Source organism: Carassius carassius, chromosome 33 (assembly GCF_963082965.1).
Source record: "Carassius carassius chromosome 33, fCarCar2.1, whole genome shotgun sequence".
Lineage (NCBI taxonomy): Eukaryota > Metazoa > Chordata > Actinopteri > Cypriniformes > Cyprinidae > Carassius > Carassius carassius.
Genome location: NC_081787.1, coordinates 27,596,968 through 27,620,347, shown reverse-complemented (window position 1 = coordinate 27,620,347; position 23,380 = coordinate 27,596,968). Strand labels below are relative to the sequence as shown.

Here is a 23,380-nt window from a genome sequence, read left to right as displayed (position 1 = left end):
AAAATCTATTTGTTGTGATTTGGCTCCTGTATATATTTTACTTGCATGCAAGACTAGCATTCTCTGTGTTCAGCAACATGGAGACACATATGAGCAAGCATGGGAAATCACATCACAGTTTTTAAAACAGGCAAATGGATTTAGATGATGAGAGAGGCTGACAAGTTGTGGTAAGAAGATTAGCAACAGAGCAGGAAAAAGAATGCGCACAAGAGAAGTTGTCAATCAGCAAGAGCATTGTTCACTTTTAGAATTTATCTTGGGATATTCTGGGCCCAGGGTGGATATATGGCAAGATTAGAATAGGGAAAGTATTCATCCCCAGTTAGTGCGAAAAGCTTAAACCCCAGAATCTCAAATCATGTTATTGTTGTTCCTAAACTGACAGTAGATTTTATAGGTGAGGGACATGTTCAATGCTGGGGTTATGGTCAAGCTGTACACCACTACTGAGCCTTTGTTGGTTTAGACCAAGTGCTGATCTCAGTTCTTGCCTGGTTAGCCACATAAATCATGTTCAGGTGCTGCATCAAAGCTGGCACTTTGCATTTGCCATTCTACTGTTGTACATTAAGGTGTCTAAGGCTGAACCAAAGCTACTCAAGTTTGAATCAGTCAAGGATATTAACAGCAATGTTAATCGACATGCTTTCTTCAATACCAACGGAGGCAGAGGCCTTGTAATGCACACATCTTATCCCTCCACATGTAGGGAAGCTTCCCTTGGGAGGATTTGGACTTCCAATCCAAAGCTGTTGCAATTGGCTGGTTCAGACAATCCAATTTCTGACTTGTGCAAATGTGGTGGCTCTCCATGAAAAATCTAGCAGGCTCCAGCAGTCAAGCAGCATGTCTTTACAGAAGCTTTTCCTCTTGGTCTGGAGGTTGGATTTATGGACACAGCAGTCCCACTGGGACATGGATTCAGCTCTGGATTGAGATGTAGTCCACCGAGATATCCATGTTCTAGCCCAAGGCATGTTTTTGCATGAGGTACCAATTACCCTGCATCAATGGCCTGCATATTTTTCCTTGACTCTGAATGGCCCAGGGGTATGGTGTCAACGGTGACAATAGAGAGCATGGCTTGTGAAGCATGCCAGAACATTAAAAGAAAAAAAAGAATAAAAAGCAAGCAAAGGTGGCAAATTAGTTGGCCTAGATCAGGAGGTTGTGGTTGATAAATAGTTGCTTCCTTGATAAAGCATTTCGAGTAACTCCACTGAAGATATCAAATGTAAGAGCGCGACAAATTAGTTTTGACACTCAAACAGTGCTGGAATGATATTCTACTTGGGCCAAATATATATCAGTATGCCCCGTTTGTCTAACAAGGCATACAAGTCAAAGCAACAAAACTCGGACACAGAAACTAGAATTGAGGTGCCACTGAATATTTACAATAGATAGCGATAGTTAGCATGGCACATTGTTCACCTTACAACCTCTACTCTTTGCTGACTACATATCATTGTGAATCTAGGCCATTCTTACTTGGCAAACAATTCTAGACGACTTCTTGCCAGATCAGCCAATCTTCTTGCTATTGCAACTGTGTGAATACATCTCAGTCGTTCCATCTCGTTCTGCTCACTCTGACTGAATCCCAGTTTATCTACTTCTAGAAAGGAATGCATGCAAGTAAGTTGATATGTCAGTATTATGACATCTATGTGTAATTTAATGTGCTTTAATTTGGGATGTACCAGTCCTAATCTGTTTTACTTTATAGGATGAATACAATGTGACTTGGGATTCAGCCCAGACATCTGTCTTTACTTCTGAAATAGTTTGGGCTCATATGACATAATGTAACTAGCAAGCTGTTGGCATCATTTCTCAGCTGGTGGTCCTTATTTCAGTCATCAGATTTGGCACAAACAGATTGCAGTGCCTATCATTCTGTAGAGCATCATTGGCAATTAAGTCAACTTCAGGTGCTACTACACATAGCTTTAACATCTACCGGTACAGTTTGCACTGAGGTATACAGTTATGGTACTGGTACATTAAGAAGGTGTATATTTAGGCACAGGTAACTAATTCTTTATGTAGAGCATGGCAGTAGTGATATATTGCGTTTGGCTCACAGGAAAACTTACCTTGTCTCATGTGTCTGTTTTCTCCCCCATTGCTGACAAATAGATGCACATAGCTATTGTTTGGCTCGCTTGTCCATGTGCCCTAATTGGACAAAAAAAACCTTCCCTCCTCCAGACACTAGCCCTCTTCCCATGGTGCGAGTGGCCAGGCCAGCTCCACCTGCTAAGGTGTTAGGATGGATTTCACTCAGTGTCAAGTAGTCTAGAATGGAGTTCAGTGCCTACCATCACACAGGATGAATTAAATAAGCAATTAGCCAAATTGGATGTATGCTTGTTAAAAATGTTGTGCCAATAGTTGAAGGAACAGACTGGGAACGTTTTTGGAATAAAGGTTGGTTTAGTGGGCTAGTAATTTGAACAAACTCCTAACCTTAATATTAGACTTTGGTGTGTTACCTGTCCCAAATTTTATGTTACAAGCATTACTTACGATGGTCACCTGGAAGACAGTACATTGGGTTAATTTCTGAAAACGTATTTAAGGTCTGTTCACACCAAAACGAGCAACCCAGGCTCATTGGAAATACATGGTTTTGGCAATCTTTCTGCATCACCAATATTACGTACCCTACTGCGAATTTCACAGCAGTTTTGAAGTGGGCAGTGGTAAACTCACATATAATATGTGACTGTGGCCACGTTTTCATTTAATTAGTTCAAGCACATACTGCTGCATTTTTATTATGTTGATTAAGGTACATATTGTGGTGGTTTAGACTGGGCAGTGTCACTAAAAATGTAATGCTCTATTGTGTTAAAAAATAGCATACCTCATACACCAAACCAAATGTGACGAGTGGGGCGGGGCCGAGAGACGTGGGAACAGGAGCGAGGCCGGTGGAGTGATTGGAGAAGATTACAGAGTTTTTATCATTACAGAGATTTAAAAACACATTTGCTGATGCAGCTGAAAGGTATTGGTTTTTGAACTCTCATAGCATGTTAAAATTTGTTTTCATAGCATAGTAGTAGTTTTGCTGAATTGTAGGCAAAGGCATGTATTTCCAATGAGTCTGGCTAGCAACAGAATGTTGGGTGCAAATATTTGGTGCAGTAAATATTTGTATTTAATTTAATGGTTGTTAATGTCTCTCTTTACAGACTGACACAAAAATGTGCATATGTTCAATGCTATAGAGGATTGTTTATTTGTTTTTATTTTGTTTTTATTTGTTTGCCATCATACTGCAAATAAAGCTGGCGAAAAACTGCCCAGATTTTTGCTGAACATTTGTGCTGGTGAGAACAGGCCTTCACACTGAAGGAGGGTCCTGAAACGCTATCTGCTAAATAAACCAGAACATCATTAAAAGTTCACCTGCGCTATTTAAGCAACCACCCAGACATCCTAGCAGTGTGGTGATTTTGAATGGGCAAACTGCACTCACATTTAAAAAACACTCTATAATTCCTTGGCATCAGTCTCAGGAAATTGTCGCAAATTCTCGAGAGTATGGTCTTTTTGCATAATTATAAGCTCTTTGCAGGTGTGTGTGTGGGGTAGTGCTTTTGGTTAGTAGCATGTGAGGTGTCTGATGTGGAATCTGCATGGTGGTGCAGTGAGTTTCAGAACTGTCAACACCCTTTTCTGTCTCTCTTTTGGTCTCTCCCTCATCATAAAGCTGGGCTTCAAAGAGCACATCAAGCCACCTGTTTCTGTGTTAGTAACATTATATTTAATGCACAAACACAGCCCAGTCTCAAGAACTTACCTTCTTCAAAGGTCACTCATCCCATCTGGATTGAGGTTGAGCAATTGAAATTAAAGTCTACAAATTGCCAAATTCAAACCTTTTGCATTTTACTTAGGCCAATATATGTTATTAAAACTTTTATTTAAAGCACTGCAGTAACATCATACCCAGGACCCCAATATGCCTTATGTCTTACTGCACTGTTTGCAAAAAGCAGTATGTGAAATTAGTAGCATGTCCATAAAACAGTACCCAAGAAATCTCCATATGCCATTCTACTTCGGAAATACGCATCCAATCTACTATACAATGAGGCTATAGAATCCTATTAATGTGTACTTAATAGAGCATAATTTATTAATGGTCGCAGAGTTCTTCATCAAACCACTCTTAATGGTACGTGATTTTGGCCACAACAAACTTGCAAAATTCCTAACCACATCAACTGCATAGCAATGTTCTAACAGTGTAGTTGTTGTAGACAGATTGAGGTAGACAGTGTATGAAGGCTCCATGTGTATATTATGCATTTTCCTGCAAAGTCCGAGTCATGCTGGATTCAGAAATATTCAGTCTGACCTGAAAATGTCTTCAACATTTATGTAATCGGTGATTAGTGTCTGAAAGTCAAAACCTCAGCTAGGGAGCTCATACAATGCTCACAATAAGAATGTTTGACATATTCCATGTTTTACAGCATCAGTGCTAGTCTAGGCCACTTATCAGTGCTCACGCTGTCCAGTTCCTCTAGAGTGACAGGCCGGTGAGAGGTGGCCCGTTGAGAATTTTGAGAGGTTCACAGATAGCCTGACGCATCCTCCTCCTGAGCTTTAAAGACCCGCTGAGCGCTGCCGCCCAGGTCTGACATCCACCATATTTTAACACCCTAACCACAACTCTGATGGAGATGCAGAAGACTTTGTGAAGAAGGTCGTTCTACACAGGTCTTCACCTTCTTTAGTTCACTTGGAAATGATTGATGGAGGTTACATAAAGGAAAAGATGCATGCTGCCCGCTGCTTTTGAAGATGAAACATATGCATTTGTTTGTGAGTTTGTGTGAGTGTGTGAAATAGTGAATAAGTCATGTTTACATGTCACATAACATAGTTGTACTGTACATTCATGAGGCTGACATTTCAGTTAATTTCCTATTGTTTCACCCTTTCTGTACATGGTCTTTTATGTCCTTTTTATTTAAATGATATGTTTGTGAAATGCGATTGTCTTTATCATGTCTTTTAATCAATATTTCTCTTCTTTTTCCTCAGGATATGAATTCTGAATATTATGTGCTCAAGATGTCTTTAATGGGAAAACTATTTTGACATTAAATATGAATATTTGGTAGAGAAGAGATCAGTTAGCAGAGTATTGTTTTTTTTTTTTCATTTTTTTTTTTGTCACATCATTCTGACATGATGTGAATCAACAAAAGAGGTTACTGATAACACTGACATGACTAATCTTTGTATCTATGTTTTTTTTTCTAATTGATCTTTTTCATTTATCTCATCCTGTGCATCCCTAGAGCAGGAAGTTGTGTGCATTTTTCTCTCTCTCGCCTTCTTTTTCCACTCCATACATTGTCTTTCTTCCGTACGATAAGTGTCAACAGAGAATTGTCATTACAAAGCAGTGCCTTATCATACTTCTCTCAGATACCAGATAACCGTAAATGTTTCAGCTGCCGGATCTGAAATGGAAAAATTCTATACAAATCAGTTCTCGCTTGTTCCATCAGATCAGGAGCGTAACATACAAATGTGTTTTTGCAATGTAGACATTAAGCGCAGACAGCGGCACAGTGGTTGCAAATAACATGTTTTTTTTTGCACGAAAAAGCCAGCCGGTAATTTGCTGTGACCGCATACATGCAAATGGGCACATCTTTGATAGGAGGGCTTGAATGCAAACAGGGGCAAATGCACTGGAGTGGTGTTTGCAATTAGCCATTCTCAAAGATTCTGAGTTTTGATCTGCCGTATCCATGGCAACCCTCAATACAATACAGCATTTTGAGTCTTAGCCCAGCAGTGCAGGCTTCTGTCGCTTTCATCTCAGTAGAGAGACAATTGTTTTCTGTTTAATATTATGTTATTAACAGAAAACAACAAACTTATGATGGTTGATTGCTTAATGTCCATATAAAAACATTAAGCAAAATAAGGAAGTATATTCTTCTAAACCTGTAGTCTTTCTTCTGGGAAGCACAAAAGGAGATCTTGGATAGAATGTTCAAGCTTCTGTTTTCCTTATTATGAAAGTGAATGGCGGTGTGCTGTCAAGCTCCAAAAATGAGTTTATATGAGGTATCGGACAATAGCTTTGTTTGAGGAACATACTGACGTTCAAGTAATTCTTAAGATTTTTTAAAAATGGGCTATATGTAAAGATTATCATGTGTTAATAACCTTTTTTTTTTTTTTTTGCCAATGTGTGAATAGCTTGTAATGAAAAACGTTGTCTATGAAAGCCTGTAGACAAATTTTCATGTGAAGAACTTGGATCATATTTTCCTGGGAAAATCAAATGTTTGTGATGTTTACGCATGCTCCCGAGAACCTATCTTCCAAAATAAATGCTTTTACAGTTTTCAGGTTAATGTCAAAAGAGCTATTGTGTACTGTAGTGGCAATGTGTCATGCACAGTGCAATTTTTCTTACCTCATCTGTCAACATGATGTCAGTCCGGTGAAGTGCAGAGCTGGTGCAAACATATCCATATCAGCAACATCACTATCATTAGATGCTTTCCTAACTGCTGCTTTCTCATGCTGTCATTTTTGCTGTGCAACACATATTTACAAATTCATCTAAATGGCGCTCTCATCAGCATGGGTGGCATCAGGATATCCATCAACTGTGTATTGCTACAAGTATTTCCAACTTCTTTTTACTTCTAAGGAAAGAACAAAAAAGAACTTCACTGAGTATATGGGGGCACTGAATCACATCCGGCTTCTTGTTTGTTACATTCATGAGTGTGTGCCTGAACAAATATTTTGCTGGATGCAATTCACTTAACTGCCATCGGTGCTCCTAATAACAAGGGTTTCTGAATTATACTAGATATATGATTACACTGTATGATAACCAAATGCATTTGGCAGCAATAAAGTCAAACCTGCTTTGACCTTCTGTTTCATTTTTTAACTAAAGTACTTTAGTGAATAATAGCACTTCAGGACATGTGGAATATTTGAATGGACTGCTTTTATGGTTGTTTTTGTCCTTTTTGGAGCTTGGCAATATAAAGCACCATTCACTTTTGCCTATGACGAATTTGCATTTCAGGTAAGCAAAACTATAGGGGTCAGAACAATATGAAAGCCATTTTAATTATTGGCTGAACTATTCCTTCATTGTGCTACCCTGTTAGATAAGAATTTTTGGCCCGGCAATTGCTGCTCGTTTTAAACCCTTCTGTGGCTGTATGCCTGGGCAGTGAAGTCTAACAAGGCCATTAAATTTGAGATGATCTCATCATTTAGCCCACTAAAGCATGTTAGAGCCTCCTGCGATAGCCAGTTAGGTTCTGACCTTCCTTATGGCTTCATCTGTTCATATCTGTTTTGCGCATACTGTTCATTACGAGAGACAAATGACTCGGCTGATATGAGATGCATCTCAAACTGTAATTGAGCTGGTGGCTGGTATCTGGGAGGACTGTGAGACGCATTGCTGTGTTGAATCTTGCTCTGATGGGGCAGTGGGGGAGTGAGAGTTTAATGGTGGCCACTCTTGCAGACATACGAGATACCGGAGCCAAGCCTGTGATGGTGTACATTCATGGAGGATCATACATGGAGGGAACCGGAAACATGATTGACGGAAGCGTGCTGGCCAGTTACGGGAATGTCATCGTTATCACGCTCAACTTTCGAGTCGGCGTCCTAGGTAAGCACTTTTTTTTTGTTATACAACCTTTTCCAAGAGCAGGCATACCGGAAAACATGCATTTAATAACTCATCAGAGAATAATTACTGCAAAGATGTGTTTGCTAATGTCTGGGTGCCTGTGGTTCTGTGTTCATTTTTAAGACTATTTGCATCTGCTTGAATGATAAGTTGAATGCTTTTTGCTGAATCAATAAATGTAAACCATTGAGGGAAGAATGCAGAAACATTTTATGAGAAACTGAATTAATGAGCACTGCATGGTATAAACTCTTGCCAGTGTTCAGTGAATATTTTTTGGCCTGCACTGTGTTATTACTTGCTATCCAAAAAGCGACAACATTTCTAAAAGTACCTTGAAGTGATATGTCTTGATCAAGAGCTTATGTGTGACTCCTTGCTGGGTTCAAACCTACAGCCTTTTGGTGGCAAGCCCACAGGTAGAGATTCTGCTATAATGTTTCCTGCTGTAGATATATCTGAACATCTGTAAAGTGGAATATGTCCTAAACAAGTGAAAATGAGAGGGAAACATTTTTAAGTCAATTTTAGGCACCATCCAAAGCAGAGTCTAGCAGCTGAATTCATGAGAGTAGAATATGAGTCTGTCCTGCTGACATATTTGAATACTTACTTTATTATCTTTAATAATCAACATACATAAATTGAAAAGTTTCCTTTGGAAATAATTAAATCTTTAATTTGGGGACATGCAAAATAATTAAAGATCTCTCCTGAACTGCACCTTCACTTCCATTTTTCTCTTCAGTATCTTTATTTTGCCCTGTTATCCATCTCTCTCGTGACTTTAATACTCAAGATTGAACAAAACTATACTTTACAATACAATACTCTACAATACTACAATATCTTTATAGAAAAATCCTAATACTGTACACGAGTCATGTTTTTCCCTTACAAAAATTAACCTTGCTTTTATTAGCCTATATAAAAGTAAAATAACCTTGTTTTGTTTTTGTTTTTTTGCAAATGGATTTGTATTTATTTTTAAATAAATACATTTGTAAAATAATTTTACATTTTTGGTTATCACAGTTAAACAATAGTAACCATTTTCTCTTGATTTATAGTTAAATATTAAAATGTAAATTTTCGTAAGGGTTGTGTTGTTGTCTGTCGTAGCTCCCCCTAAACCTATAAAAAAATCGGATTTTTTTTCAGATAAATTCCTACTGTAACATTACAACTGATAGCCTAATAATGATGTCCTTTTATATAGTATTTTGAGTAATGACTGGTGAGCAACTTGCTGCTGCTTGATTAAATAAATAAAATAAAACAAAGACAAAAAAAGCATCTTTACAGATGAAACTGACCTAAAACCCTGAACAGTAGTTCTGCTTCTCTGATCCAGCTGTGCGCTTCCACAGTCCACTCTATTCTCTCTCTCTCTCTCTCTCTCTCTCTCTCTCTCTCTCTCTCTCTCTCTCTCTCTCGCATTGACTACTCTGAGTCTGATCCAAACCGTTTGGCGGAGGCGCGGAGAGCGCGCGAGTCATGACTAACAATTCATGATTTATTAGAGATTTAATTATCAAATGGCGGATTCGCAAATGATCGCTTTAGTACATTCGGCAGGCAATTATACAATAATGATATTAAATAGTGGGGCAAAATCGGCTGCCAGGCCACCGGGAATTGTCACGGTTCTCCCGGTTTCCAGTCCGCGCCTGATTTCCACAGACAGGCAGAATGTGCAAGTCATATAGGCTGTTGCATTTTTGGGGCTTAATATTCACAGACACTTGTCCATGTCATGTTTTGATTCAAGTGTACTGACCTACTTTTGATTTAGTCATCCAAAATGTGGCAAAAAGCCACAGACTCAGTTAACAGGATTGGTTAGATGTTTGTGACAGTCATTATATGCCATCAGAGTGATATACAATTACTTAAGCCATCAAATTTAATACCACCCACCCTAGTGCGAAATATAACAATAACTTGCAGCAGTTACATCCTGATTATTATTATTATTTATTATTTATTTATTTTTAAACAGGTCATATTTGGCATATATTTTACAAAATGTGTTTTACTAATGATACAGTCTCTACAGAAATTATGGCAGCGCTGTGAACTTTGCATTTTCCTTTTATTAAAACTCAGGACACCTTTCTTTTGCATAGTGATAGCTGCTGCAGATATAATTGAAATTCAGAGCAGACTGAACATTTCCAAGGAAGGAAAATAAATAAATAATAGCATATTAACAAAGAGAGAGAGAGAGAGAGAGAGAGAGAGAGAGATTCCTTTTAATTATGCAGCTTAAAGGTACAAGGGGAGAATGATACAGTATGTAAGAGATTCCTCATTTACCTTGTGGCTATTCTAACTTGATGTATGCTCAATGAACATGGCTGTATGTAAGTTACACGGATTTGATGTACAATTCATGCATTTATGCATGGATGTGCCTTATTTGAGAAGCACGTAAAATAACACTCTAGAATGAATACAGCACTCTAGATGTGAACGAATCCAGCCTGGAAATTTGAAACACAATAACAGAGATCGCCGCACTGTAGAGTCTTTATTACCGAAGCCTGTTTAACAAGTCTCGCCAGAGTTTTATCATCTCACTGCAGCGTTTCCACCTGTCCTGTGGATGTGATAATTATTGCTTCTAAGTGTGGACTCTGTCTCTCCAGGGGCCCTATTTGGAGACTTTTGTATGTGAACTCCACACCATGTAGATGGCTGAGAACTCATTACTGGTTTAATATTTAATTACATATGCCAGATCACAGTGAGTCTTTTCCTGCTGTTGGCGTCCTGCGGACAGGGCGTCTAGCTGTTTGTGACTGATGGGATATGTGAATATTGTGGCACTTAGATTTGATCAGACACAGAGTTTGGCCAGGGACAATTTGTTTATTGAAATGCTGTCTTGTTTAGCATTGATTAGTGTGCGTGCGCTCGTGTGGATTAGGCCGGGCTCACCGGGACCCTTTAATGGCGTGTAATGACTCCTAGTCAGGGGGGAGTATCTAGTATCACTGCTCTTTACAAATACAATTACTCACTGGCTCTCCAGAGCATGTCAAATTCCATTTTCTGTGGGGAAGACTTAATAACTGTTTCCAGATGCATTAAATATTAACAATAGACACCTCTCTTTTAAAAAATCCATGGACCTTTGCCCTTTATCGTGGTAAGCTGGTGTAGCTGTCACGACCGGGATACAGGAAAACACGGTGAGAGATCCAAATGCAAGTACGTCTTTTATTAGGGGTAATCCAATCAAAAACAGTCCATGCAGGGGTCAAAACCAAAAAGCAATCCAACATAAACAGACACGAACATAAAAGCAAGACCACGACTAGACTTTGACGGGAACTTCAACAAGTGAAAACTACTAAGACAGACAGGGTAAAATACACAGGGAGAGACAAACACTAATAGGGAATTGACTGAGTGCAATGATTAATGACCAGTGACAGGTGAGTGCAATGATTAGACAGAGAACGTGGGGAATGTGGTTCATGAAGTGTCAGACACCGTGGGGAAGGAGGACATCTAGTGGATACCTAGGGAACACAAACCAGACACTGTGACAATACCCCCTCAATACGGAGCGGCTACCAGACGCTCCAAGACATGACTAACAAAACAAGACCAGGAGGGAGGTGGACAGGTGGAGGTTCAGGGGGAGGGACGGAGGGCCAGGCTCACAGAGGGGAACAGGGACAGGAAGTGAACACACAAAAAAACAAAAAACAACCACAACAACAACAACACAGGAGATCAGGGTGGATCAGGGCATTCCGGAACCCAGGATGACGCCGACCGGGCAAGACCCAAAACCGAAGCCCACCAGGGCGGCGCCGAAGACCACCACAGTGGGATCGGACTGGCAGAAGAGCAAGTCGGGTAGGACAAGTCTGAAACAAAGAACATGAACATGTTAAGGGTAGCCTCCGTGGCCACAACAGGAACAGTCGGGCACTCAGAGAGTTCGACTGAGACGTGACGAGCCTCTGGAAGTTCCGCAGAGGTGAGGAGAGACTCTGGTAGTTCAGCAGAGACGTGGAGAGGCTCTGGTAGTTCCACATAGAAGTGACGAGACTCTGGTAATCCCATGGTGTTTATACTGGATTCCAGAAGATCGGTGCTGTCTTGACTCTGCTCATGAAGATTATTGGTGACTTGCATTTGTTCATGAAGATCATTGGTGACTTGTATTTGTTCATGAAGGTCAATGGTGACTTGCCTTTGTTCATGAAGATCAATGGTGACTTGCCTTTGTTCATGAAGATCACTGGTGACTTGAATTCTCCCATGAAGAACCCCGGTGACTTGACTCTGTCCTTGAAGATCACCAGTGACTTGACTCTGTCCTTGAAGATCACCAGTGACCTGACTTGACTCTGGAAGGTCAACAGTAACTAGTCCAGACTCTGGAGGGTCAACGGTGACTAGCCCTGACTCTGGAAGGTCAACGGTGACTAATCCTGACTCTGGAGGGTCCACGAGCACCTGACTCGACTCTGGAGGGTCAACCGGAACCTGACTCAACTCTGGAAAGTCAACTGGCAGCTGATTCGACTCTGGAAGGTCAACAGGAACTAGCCCTGACTCTGGAAGGTCAACGATGACTGACCCTGGCTCTGGAAGGTCGACGGTGACTAACCCTGACTCTGGAAGGTCAACGGTGACTAACCCTGACTCTGTAGGGTCCATGAGCACCTGACTCGACTCTGGAGGATCAACGAGAATATGACTCGAATCTGGAGGGTCAACGGAAACCTGACTCATCTCTGGAGGGTCAACGGGAACCTGACTCAACTCTGGAGGGTCAACGGGAACCTGACTCAACTCTGGAGGGTCAACGGGAACATGACTCGACTCTGGAGGGTCAACGGGAACCTGACTCAACTCAGGAAAGCCTACTATAGCTGCCATCCTCTGCAGTGGCTCCGGGCTGGCGGCTGCCTTGTGCAGTGGCGCTGGGTTGGTGGCCATCTTGTACTGTGGCACTGGCTCAGCAGACTTGACGTGAACAGTCTCTGGATCGGCAGACGTGACGTGAACACTCCTGGGAATCTCTAGGATTTTTGACAGCATGGAAAATTAATCCAAAAATGTCTCAGCGGCCATCCTGGGTGTTGGCGCTGGACTGGCGGCCGTCTTGCATCGTGGCACGGGGCTGGCGACCACTCTTTGCTGCGGCGCTGGGGTGGCGTCCATCTTGCCTCGTGACGCTGATTTGGCGGCCATCTTGTGCTGTGGCGCTGGGCTTGCGGCCATCTTGCATTGTGGCGCTAGGCTTGTGACCACCTTGTGCTGAGGTGCTGGGCTGGCGGCCATCTTGTGCAGCGGCACTGGGCTGGCGGCCATCCTGTGCAACGGCGCTGGGCTGGTGGCCACCTTGTGCTGTGGGGCTGGGCTGGCGTCCATCTTGCCTCGTGGCGCTGGGCTTGTGGCCATCATGGGCAGTGGCGCTGGCTCGGCGGACATGCGTTTCTTCTCCCTTCTCCGTCCGCCATGGTGAGACGGTGGCTCTGATCCGTCCCACACGAGCCCCGGGTCGAAGGGGGGCCATGGTGGAGAGCGATGCTGAGCCTCCTCTCGACCACTCCCTCCTCGGCGACCTCCCCTGGTCCCGCGAAACACGACCAGGCTGGTTCCCTCAAAACGATCGCTTCTCACCCGCTCGGTGGCTGGGGAAGAAGCATCAAACGACATACCGCTGGATCTCGCTTTGACGTAGTCCTTCTGTCACGACCGGGATACAGGAAAACACGGTGAGAGATCGTAATGCGAGTACGTCTTTTATTAGGGGTAATCCAATCATAAACAGTCCATGCAGGGGTCAAAACCAAAAAGCAATCCAACATAAACAGACACGAACACAAGAGCAAGAACACGACTAGACTTTGACTGGAACTTCAACAAGGACTCCGTGACACCTACTAAGACAGACAGGGTAAAAATACACAGGGAGAGACAAACGCTAATGGGGAATTGACTGAGTGCAATGATTAATGACCAGTGACAGCTGAGTGCAATGATTAGACAGAGAACGTGGGGAATGTGGTTCATGAAGTGACAGACACCGTGGGGAAGGAGGACATCTAGTGGATACCCAGGGAACACAAACCAGACACTGTGACAGTAGCAGGTGCCAAATGCAATTTAGAAAAGATTTGAAATAAAACCAGAGCTATGAAAAATGAGGATTAAATCAATATCACTTGGATTTCTGTTTGGTTGAGAAAACAGATATGATATAATTTAAATATTATGTTAATTTATTTACTTTTGCAGTCTATAGATATGATTTTAAAGCAGTACATGGCTTTTTTTTTTTTTCTCATTTTTTTTCTTTTTTCACAGAGCTCATTGAGAGACCACTCTCTGTGGTCATTAAAAAAACCCAGCATCCAGGCATCCTGGCTAAATTCGCCCATTGGCCTCTGACCATCATGGCCTCCTAACAATCCCCATATCTGCTGATTGGCTTCATCACTCTGTCTCCTCTCCACCAGTAAGCTGGTGTGTGGTGGGCGTTCTGGCGCAATATGGCTGCCATCGCATCATCCAGGTGGATGCTGCACACTGGTGGTGGTTGAGGAGATACCCACTGTCTATGTAAAGCGCTTTGAGTGCCTAGAAAAGTGCTATATAAATGTAATGAATTATTCTTATTATTATTATTGCTCGAGGCAACATACTGTAAATGTTTGATTGCATTCCATTACGTTCATGTTTCTTTCTGGCTCAAATTCACTTTAGACAAGTGACATTTCTATGAACATCATCAGTATGGTTGGGCATATAAGACAAAACTACTCCATCTGTAGCAAAACGTATGCATTTGTTCCCTGTTACGGGAGTCTAATTAAGAAGATTGTGTGTGGCGCAAGAAAAATGATTTTCATGCATGGATCCTCTGTGACTGGCTGGCACAGCTGTAATGCAACTCAAATTCAGAAATTAACCATTCAGTCTTCTGCTCTTTGTTTGTGAGATGATATTAGGAATTGGTGCATAGATTTTCCATGTGACTGAAAACTGTGTATTACTGCAAATTCTTTTTGTGAAACCTTCTTAGCATTCAGAGTAAAATGTTACTTGTTCTGCTATGATGTGACATTATTTTTCAGATTACTTCCTCAAAGGCTCTTTTTGTGCCTGAATGTGTCAGGATTTTTTTAAATCATTTTATTTTAAATGCTTATTGCTGAAGTCTGAACATTTCTTTCCCCACCTCAGGCACAAATTATGAGGGCAATTTAAATATTAGATTAGTAAGAAGATAATTTTATTGTTTATTAAAATAAATAAAACATCTCATTTCTAGCCAGTAAATACAATTTAAAAAAGTAATAAAAAAAAGAAGTAAATAAAAAACCTTCTAAATGAATGATTGATTGCAAGCAAATAAATAAATGTTTTGTGGAAGCAGTGATACACTTTTTTTCAGGATTCTTGATGAAAAGAAAGTTCAAAATAGCAGCTTTTCTTTGAAAAATATTTTTTTTCTAACTAAGCAAAAGTCATGACTGTCACTATTGATCAATTTAATGCACTTCTGCTGAATAAAAGTACTAATATCTTTCAAAAATAAATTTTACAGAGCACAAATATACATCTCTCTCTCTGTGTTGTGCAAAATTTTCAAGCAAAGCGATAAGATTACAATTGTGGAAAATGTTTTATTCATGTGTGCTGAAAAGCAAGAGTGATGGGGGAGAACTTCAGAAGCCATTTTTCAGCGAAACAATTGAAGGCCATGTGCTCAGAGAGACAGGCACCCGATTAAATTATATATAAAAAAAAAAACATGGAAAGAAATTACAGTTGTTCTAATCAAATGAGAATGGGGGACATACTCTGAAATCAATTTATAGGAAAAAAATTAAAACTGAAATGCCCAAAGGCTGAAATAAATCAAAGATGAAATTCTGCAAATGTTCGGCCTGTTAATGCATCAGTTGCCCAGTAGCAAATGTTCTAGTTCTCTCACACAGTCTGCGGTCTGAAAACTTTTAGTGCATCAAATGTCTTTTCACAAGTTTTTGAAAGCAGACAACAGAATCATCAAGATTGTTTGGAACTTTGTGAGCCAACGTTCCCAGGAGTCTGTGGTTTTCCTCAGGCGTTTCTGATTTACCTCCAGGGCCTGCCACTTCCAGTGCTCATGCCTCTTGGCCTTTGTGGGCTGAACCAAATTACACAGAAACCTCGGTAAAATCCACAGTCTTTTTATCCAAACCTGACCTCTGGGTTTGAGGAATTGATCTTCAGTATGATGGCTGCTGTCAAAGTGTCATTTGAATGCTGTGACATTTTCCTGGCCTAGTTTTCCACAATTGAGAGATTTGTCAACAGTTCAAGTGAGACAGGCCGTGTCACAAAAAAAACTCTTTCAATCAAACAAAGCCACCAACTTCACTAAAGTTATTTTGTACTTGTTTACACAAAAGACTGTTTAATATACTTCGCATTGCATCCATCTTCAGTGTCAAACTGATTTTCACAGTGCACAAAACAAATATGTACAGTTTATAGAAGTAGGTATTTACCAGATACTTTTATCCAAAACAATTTATAGGGGGAAATTCCTCTAGTGCTACCTCAGGTGTCTTGCTCAAAGGCAAAATGCTAGTTCATGAACAACTAGAACCTTTTGTATCTGTTCAGATTAGATGCTTTTACATGAACCCAATTAATATGTTAGTAATAGTATTTAAAAGCTGTCATGTAAACACCTTAATTAAACTGAATGAAATTGCAATAGGATTAAAAAGAGACCTGAAATAATTAAATAAGTCAGAAAAAGCATGAAATTGTTTAAATATGATGACTTACTCAGTCAGATTAAAAAATACCTTGCAAGGGGTAATGATGTACAGTATATGTTTACCAGATCACTTTTATAGTAAGATCTCGGTCTATGTTTTACAAATATATATATATATATATATATATATATACTGTAGAGTACAGAAAATTACTGGATGAAAAAACTGTGAATTATTTCAATATTGAATGAAATATATTTATAGTTTTGCATTAATCTTAAATTGTTTGTTTATTTATTTAATTATTTATTAGTATTCCTTTGTCTATGAATTAATTAATGCATAGACATACACATACAAACACACACACACACACACACATACACACTGTGCATACAACCATGGATGCGTTCTATGCTGCCTTAGAATTTGACCAAAACAAGGCTATTTTACTGTTGCCTAACATTTCTACAGGCCTTAGCGATGGGAGTACATTTATGGTGCCTTGAAATGCTGCCCAGGAAGCTCAATAGGTTTTATAACATACATTAGCCTCTCTTTTCTTTTTTCATCAAAAAACAATGTACAACCATACAAGCCAAGGTGCATAGCCTTTTTTTATGTTAAACTTATGTTGCATTTATATGGCCATTTATGTCTGTCTTTGGGTAGAAAGTGACACGTTGTTTCAGGGTGAATAGAAACTTCTAATGACAGGAAACTCTAAGTGATGTACTCCTCGGGTTGTTTTTTTTTTTGTTTTTTGTTTTTTTAAGAGAGATATTCATTGATGGATTGGGGCCACGAATTTCTGCCTCTTGGCCAAACTTTGCATCCATCATGCATGTGATGACATTTTGCTGACCTCTAAATCTTGGAGTATCTTTTTTTAGACCTGAAGTTTGTCTTATAGTATAAATGGCTACTGGGTGAAGAATTCCCTTCCTCTAGTAAGGGAATTAAGTTAATCTGTCTTAGAATAGGCCTATTGGCTGGGGAATGTGCCCCAACAACCATAGTGAACAATCTTGAGATTGGTATAAATCAATTACTGTATGTTACAACCCAAAGGCACAAACCAGCTTCATTGGGGGAAAAAAAAAAGTGCCTGTGGTAATTGTTTTGCAGAAATTATATAGCGCTGCTTCTTTATAACACTTTCAAGTTAAGTCACCTGTATTTATATAGTGCTTTATACAAAGGTTGTTAAAAAAAAAAGCAGCTTCACAGGGAAATATTCAAATATTCAGCTCGAGTTAGGGAAGAGCATACAAATCCTAAAGTATATATATATTTATACTGATGTGAGTATCGGAAGTCAAGTCACCTTTGTTTATATAGCGCTTTTAACAATATAGATTGTAACAAAGCAACTGAACAGCATTAAATAGGAAAATAGTGTGTCAGTAAAGCAAAAAGGCCGTTCATCATTAAATTTAATTATGTCATCATCCAGCTCAGTTTAGTTTAACCTGTTAGCCAGCACACAACTAACCCATTATGGGACTTTTATTATGGGACATTTAATTCAAATCTGAACATATCATGAAAAATGAGATTCCTGCAAATATTTTTCTGAGACTATGTCTAGACCCCCCAACCCCCCAAATATAAAAAAAATATTTACCAACTTTGTTAAAGGCTTCTACAAACAATTTCAGTCATTTACATAACACAGCATATATTTTTTTCAATTATAAAACACTAGACAGAAACTTAGACATCATATAAGTGATTTCTTTGAGCACTAGAAAAATACAATAAGAATAATTTGAGTAAGAAAAATAAACAAATAAAATAAAAAAATATTTAACTTTGTTTGCCAATTACAGAACAATCTGAGATTGCTATAAATGCTGAGAACTGAAACGTAAACAAAGGAATTATGATCCATATTACAACGTTATTGCTTCATTGGACTAAACGTGCTCTATGAGATGTCGTTCAGTGGACCGTTACCTTTCTAACTAAATCAGGATTTACAGCTTTGGATGTGTTTATGAATCTGGTATGTACTGCGTTTTCATTCTTCATGTTTTGATGTGTACTGCTTACACAAATCTAGCAAATACATTCTTTATAAGCCTTCCATTGAACAACAGCAGTTCCAGCGTTAGTATCGCTCTGCTCAACTGTGTCTGCTGTGAACTACGAGTTCAGCACGCTCTCGGGAAGCTTCGTGTGTTGGCGAGACGGCGCTTCAGCGGCGGTCGTTCCTGTGTCGAGTGGATTGCACACTTCAGGCTGCACTACCCCTGTCATGTTGCAAGCGGCCAATTCCCCTGTGCGCCTCAGCACTAAAAGAGCATTTCCTAAAGAGCAAATTTCTCTAAAAGAGCTTCACGGGTGCATCTTTGTAAAGACGTGCGTTTCTGGGTGCAGTCGTTACCTGGCAACGGGTGATGGTCACGATCGCTGCCTCACGTGTCTGGGCATCGAGCACACTGAGGTGGCTTTCGTGGATGAGTCATGTTCTCATTGCGGGAATATGACCATCTCGGAGCTGCGAACCAGGCTCCGCTACCTTCAGGTAGCTGCTTTCTGGGGGATGGTGGAGGCACCTCTCCCTCCCCTGGAGGAGGGCCTGGCGGAGAATCTGGAAATCTCGACAGGAGAGCAGTTTTCTCCCTCTCTGGCTCCCAGGAGGGCATGGAGAGTTGCGGACAGCCAAGCACCGGACCTCACTCATCCTCCTCCTTCGCCAGATGGCAGCAGCGGGCGGTTCGAGAGCATCAACAAAGGCCCTATTCACGCACCCTCTGCCAACACATGAAACCAGGTGAGCCCTGCACCCCACACTCGCACCACACTCCGGCCTGCTCACAAGCTGCCCGAGTTGGGTATCTGTGTTCCACCTCGCTGACCCACTGCAGGTACGGCTGTGGTTCCGCTGGTTCCGCTTGTACGGTTTTTAAGCGCCTGGTCAGCGCTACCCAGCCTGTCTCGCTGGCTTCTGCAAACCATCACCCTCGGCTATGCAATTCAGATCGCCCGGCATCCCCCCAAGCTCTGCAGTGTCTGCTTCACTACAGTGAAAGCGTCCGATGCCCCTGTCTTGCGGGAAGAGTTCGCAGTCCTACTGGCGAAGGACACGATAGAGCCGGTCCCTCCAGCCGATATGAGGACGGGGTTTTACAGCCCGTACTTCATTGTACCCAAGAAAGGCGGTGGGTTACGACCGATCTTGGATCTTAGAGTTTTGAATCAGGCCCTCCATCGGCTACCATTCAAAAAGTTGACACAGAAACGCATTTTCAGGTGCGTCCGTCCCCAAGATTGGTTTGCAGCAATCGACCTGAAGGACGTGTACTTTCATGTGTCCATCCTCCCGCGCCACAGACCTTTTATGCGGTTTGTGTTCGAAAGACTGGCGTATCAGGCAGGAAAGTCATGGAGGCAGCTCTCGTTCCTCTCAAAGAGCAGGGTGTTCGCATTCTCAACTAATTAGATGATTGGCTGATAGTAGCACAGTCTCGAGATCAGTTGTGCGAGCACAGGGATGTGGTGCTCTGGCACCTGAGCCTGTTGGGCCTTCAGGTCAGCTGGGAAAAAAACTCTCGCCATGGCAGAGGATCTCTTTTCTCGGTATGGAGTTGGATTCGGTCGAACAGACAGCACGCCTCACAGAGGAACGTGCGCGGTTGGTGCTAGCCTGCTTGAATACGATCAAGAGCAGGACAGCGGTCCCACTGAAACTCTTTCAGATGCTCCTGGGGCATATGGCGGCCGCGGCGGCACTTACAGCACTCGGCCTATTACATATGAGACTGCTCCAGCACTTTATGGCCGAGTCCCGAAGTGGGCGTGGAAGCGCGGCACTCACCGGGTCCAAGTCACACCGGCCTGTCGCCAAACCCTCACTCCGTGGTCAGATCTTGCATTTCTTGCATATGCCCGTAGAGCAGATCTCCAGGCATGCTGTGGTTAACACGGTTGCCTCCACCACCGGCTGGGGGGCCACCTAGGGCCACGGGACCTACGCAAGTATGCTTTTCCCCCAGTGAGCCTTCTCGCACAGACACTGTGCAAAATCCGGGAGGAAGAGGAGCAAGTCTTGCTTGTAGCGCCATATTGGCCCACGCATACCTGGTTCCCCGAACTAGTGCTCCTTGCGACAGCCCCTCCATGGCCAATTCCTCTGACGAAGGATCTACTGACTCAGATGTTTGGAAACTCCATGTCTGGTCCCTGGATGGGACGCGGAGGTTCTAGGTGACCTACCCCAAGAGGTAGCGAACACCATCACTTCGGCAAGAGCACCGTCTACGAGACACGCTTACGCCTTGAAGTGGAACCTGTTCGTCGAGTGGTGTTCTTCTCGCCGAGAACACCCGAAGATGCCCGATTGCGGTCGTGCAGTCCTTTCTGCAGCAATGGCTGGAGCGAAGGCTGTCTCCCTCCACCTTCAAAGTCCAGGTTGCTGCTATTGCTGCGTACCATGACCCCGTGAATGGGAAGTCTTTGGGAAAGCATGACCTCATCGTCAGGTTCCTTAGAGGGGCCAGGAGGTTAAATCCATCCCTGCCCCCCTGTATACCCTCTTGGGACCTGTCTCTAGTGCTTAAATCACTACAGCAGGGCCCATTCAAGCCTTTGCATTCAGTTGAGCTAAAGTTTCTTTCATTGAAAACTCTGCTCCTGCTTGCACTGGCCTCCATCAAGAGGGTAGGGGACCTGCATGCATTTTCGGTCGACGATTCGTGCCTAGAGTTCGGGCCGGCTGACTCCCAGGTAATCCTGAGGCCCCGGCCTGGCTACATGCCCAAGGTTCCCACTACACCCTTCAAAGACCAAGTGGCGAACCTGCAAGTGCTGCCCCTGGAGGAGGCAGACCCAGCCCTGGCTTTGCTTTGTCCCGTCCGAGCATTAAGGTGCTACATAGACCGGACACAAAGCTTCAGGACCTCAGACCAGCTCTTTGTCTGTTACTGAGGCCGGCAGAGGGGGGGTCCGGTCTCTAAGCAGAGGATGGCCCACTGGATTGTGGATGCCATAACCCTGGCTTATCAGGCTCAGGATGTGCCCTGCCCGTTCAGGTTGCGAGCTCACTCAACCAGAAGTGTTGCATCCTCCTGGGCGCTGGCTCGTGGCACCTCGCTGACAGATATTTGTAGAGCTGCGGGCTGGGCGTCCCCTAACACGTTCGCTAGGTTCTATAGCCTTCGTGTAGAGCCGGTATCCTCCTGTGTTCTCACCTCAAACGGGTAGTGGCACTGAGAGGCCCCGGTTAGTGTCGGCTTGCTTAAACTGCTCCAGAGTGTCCGTACTGTAGACCCTGTTGAGATCCTCCATCACCCTAAGCAGCTGGACGCAGCAGAACGTCCGGCGCCAGGCCTTCATGATGTATCCGTTAGAACCATGGAAGGTTGGGTTCCATTTTGAGACCTAAGCAGTACTCGTATGTGTATAATCCACAGTATAGCCTTAGAGCCTGTGTTTCCCCGGCAGACTTCTGCCTTCCCAAGAGGGTTTTTAATCACCTCAAATTTCTCCGTATACTCCTAAACGGATGCTATATGTGTATTTGCCTCCCAGACCTCCTTCCGGAAGGATGAGGCTTCCGCAGCGTCCCGGTTCCAAGCGGACCGTGTACGTTTTCCCAGTGTTATCCAAAATCTCCCCCAGTGAGGTAGTGCTTTGACAATGGTGAGTGGAGCTACTTGTTCTGAGCCCCGGCCTACAGCTAATAGGGGCGCAGGTGGGGCACTGGAAGGGGCAGCACCCATGGCGCTTTGATAGGGATCCCATATTCGTCGTTCAACCCTCGTTCCCTGAAGGATGGAATGGAGACGCCACGTCCCGTCGCCATGGTTGCTGTACCGCCACTGAGCTGCCGGGTCCCCGGCTCAGCTCCTCAGCGAAAAACTGGAATGCATTGCACCTGCTGCCTTCTTATACTCACGCAGTGTTCAGCGGCAGCTGGATGCAATAATTGCATGCCAATGTGCATTGGCTCGTTTAGTTTAGTACACTCGAAGTAGATTGGTCTATCGAAGCGATATCCCATATTCGTCGGTCACCGACGTGGCGTCTCCGTTCCCTCCTTCAGGGAACCAGGGTTACCATACGTAACCGAGACGTTCTCCTCTGACCTGACGAAACCAGCAGTTAAATTCCAGGCTGCAGCAAAGTCAGATTGTGGAGAACAATCATCTATTTCCAGTGCTCTTGTCCTGATGGCAAGGTCTTGACTGTGGATCTGTATCTGGGGCTCATCTCACATCTGACTGCAGTGACCATCTGATCTGAATACAGGCTGGATCTGGTAGCTATGGTGACCTCAGAATAAGAAAGAAACAGACTAATATTAGCGTAGATATCATTCTTCTTATGATGTCATGGCCTAGTGGTTAGACAGTTTGACTCCTAGCCCTATGGTTGTGGGTTTGAGTCTCGTGCCAGCAATACCACGACTGAGGTGCCCTTGAGCAAGGCACCTAACCCCCAGCTACTCCCCACCCTTACGAAAAATAACCATGGTTTTATTATAGTAAAACTGTAGTAACCCATGGTTTTTTGGCGTATTGACTGCCATTTGTATAACCACAGATTTACTACATATACCATGGGTAAACTATGGTTAATATAGCAAAACCATGGTTAATTTGTGATTACCATGGTTTAACTATAGTAACCATGGTTTTTTGGTTTTATTTGTAGTAAAACCATGGTTAATTTTCGTAAGGGCAGGTGCCGCAGCATAAATGGCTGCCCACTGCTCCGGGTGTGTGTTCATGGTGTGTGTTGTGTTCACTGCTGTGTGTGTGCACTTTGGATGGGTTAAATGCAGAATTCTGAGTATGCATCACCATACTTGGCTGTATCTCACATCACTTAATGTAGCAAATGCATTGTTTGTGCAATCACATTCATTTAAATTGAATGTTGAACGTTCATATCGATCATGTTC

At 42.5% G+C, this 23,380-nt stretch overlaps 1 protein-coding gene across 2 annotated transcripts in view; it reads left to right on the top strand.

Moving 5' to 3' along the window:
• Positions 1-23,380, top strand: part of LOC132114045 (neuroligin-3-like) — a 206,469-nt gene that overhangs the window by 39,537 nt on the left and 143,552 nt on the right. For both annotated transcript variants that reach the window (XM_059522172.1, XM_059522171.1), the window contains one exon: positions 7,550-7,699. In XM_059522172.1, the coding sequence (XP_059378155.1) occupies positions 7,550-7,699 (150 nt within the window). The remainder of the gene's footprint in view (positions 1-7,549; positions 7,700-23,380) is intronic.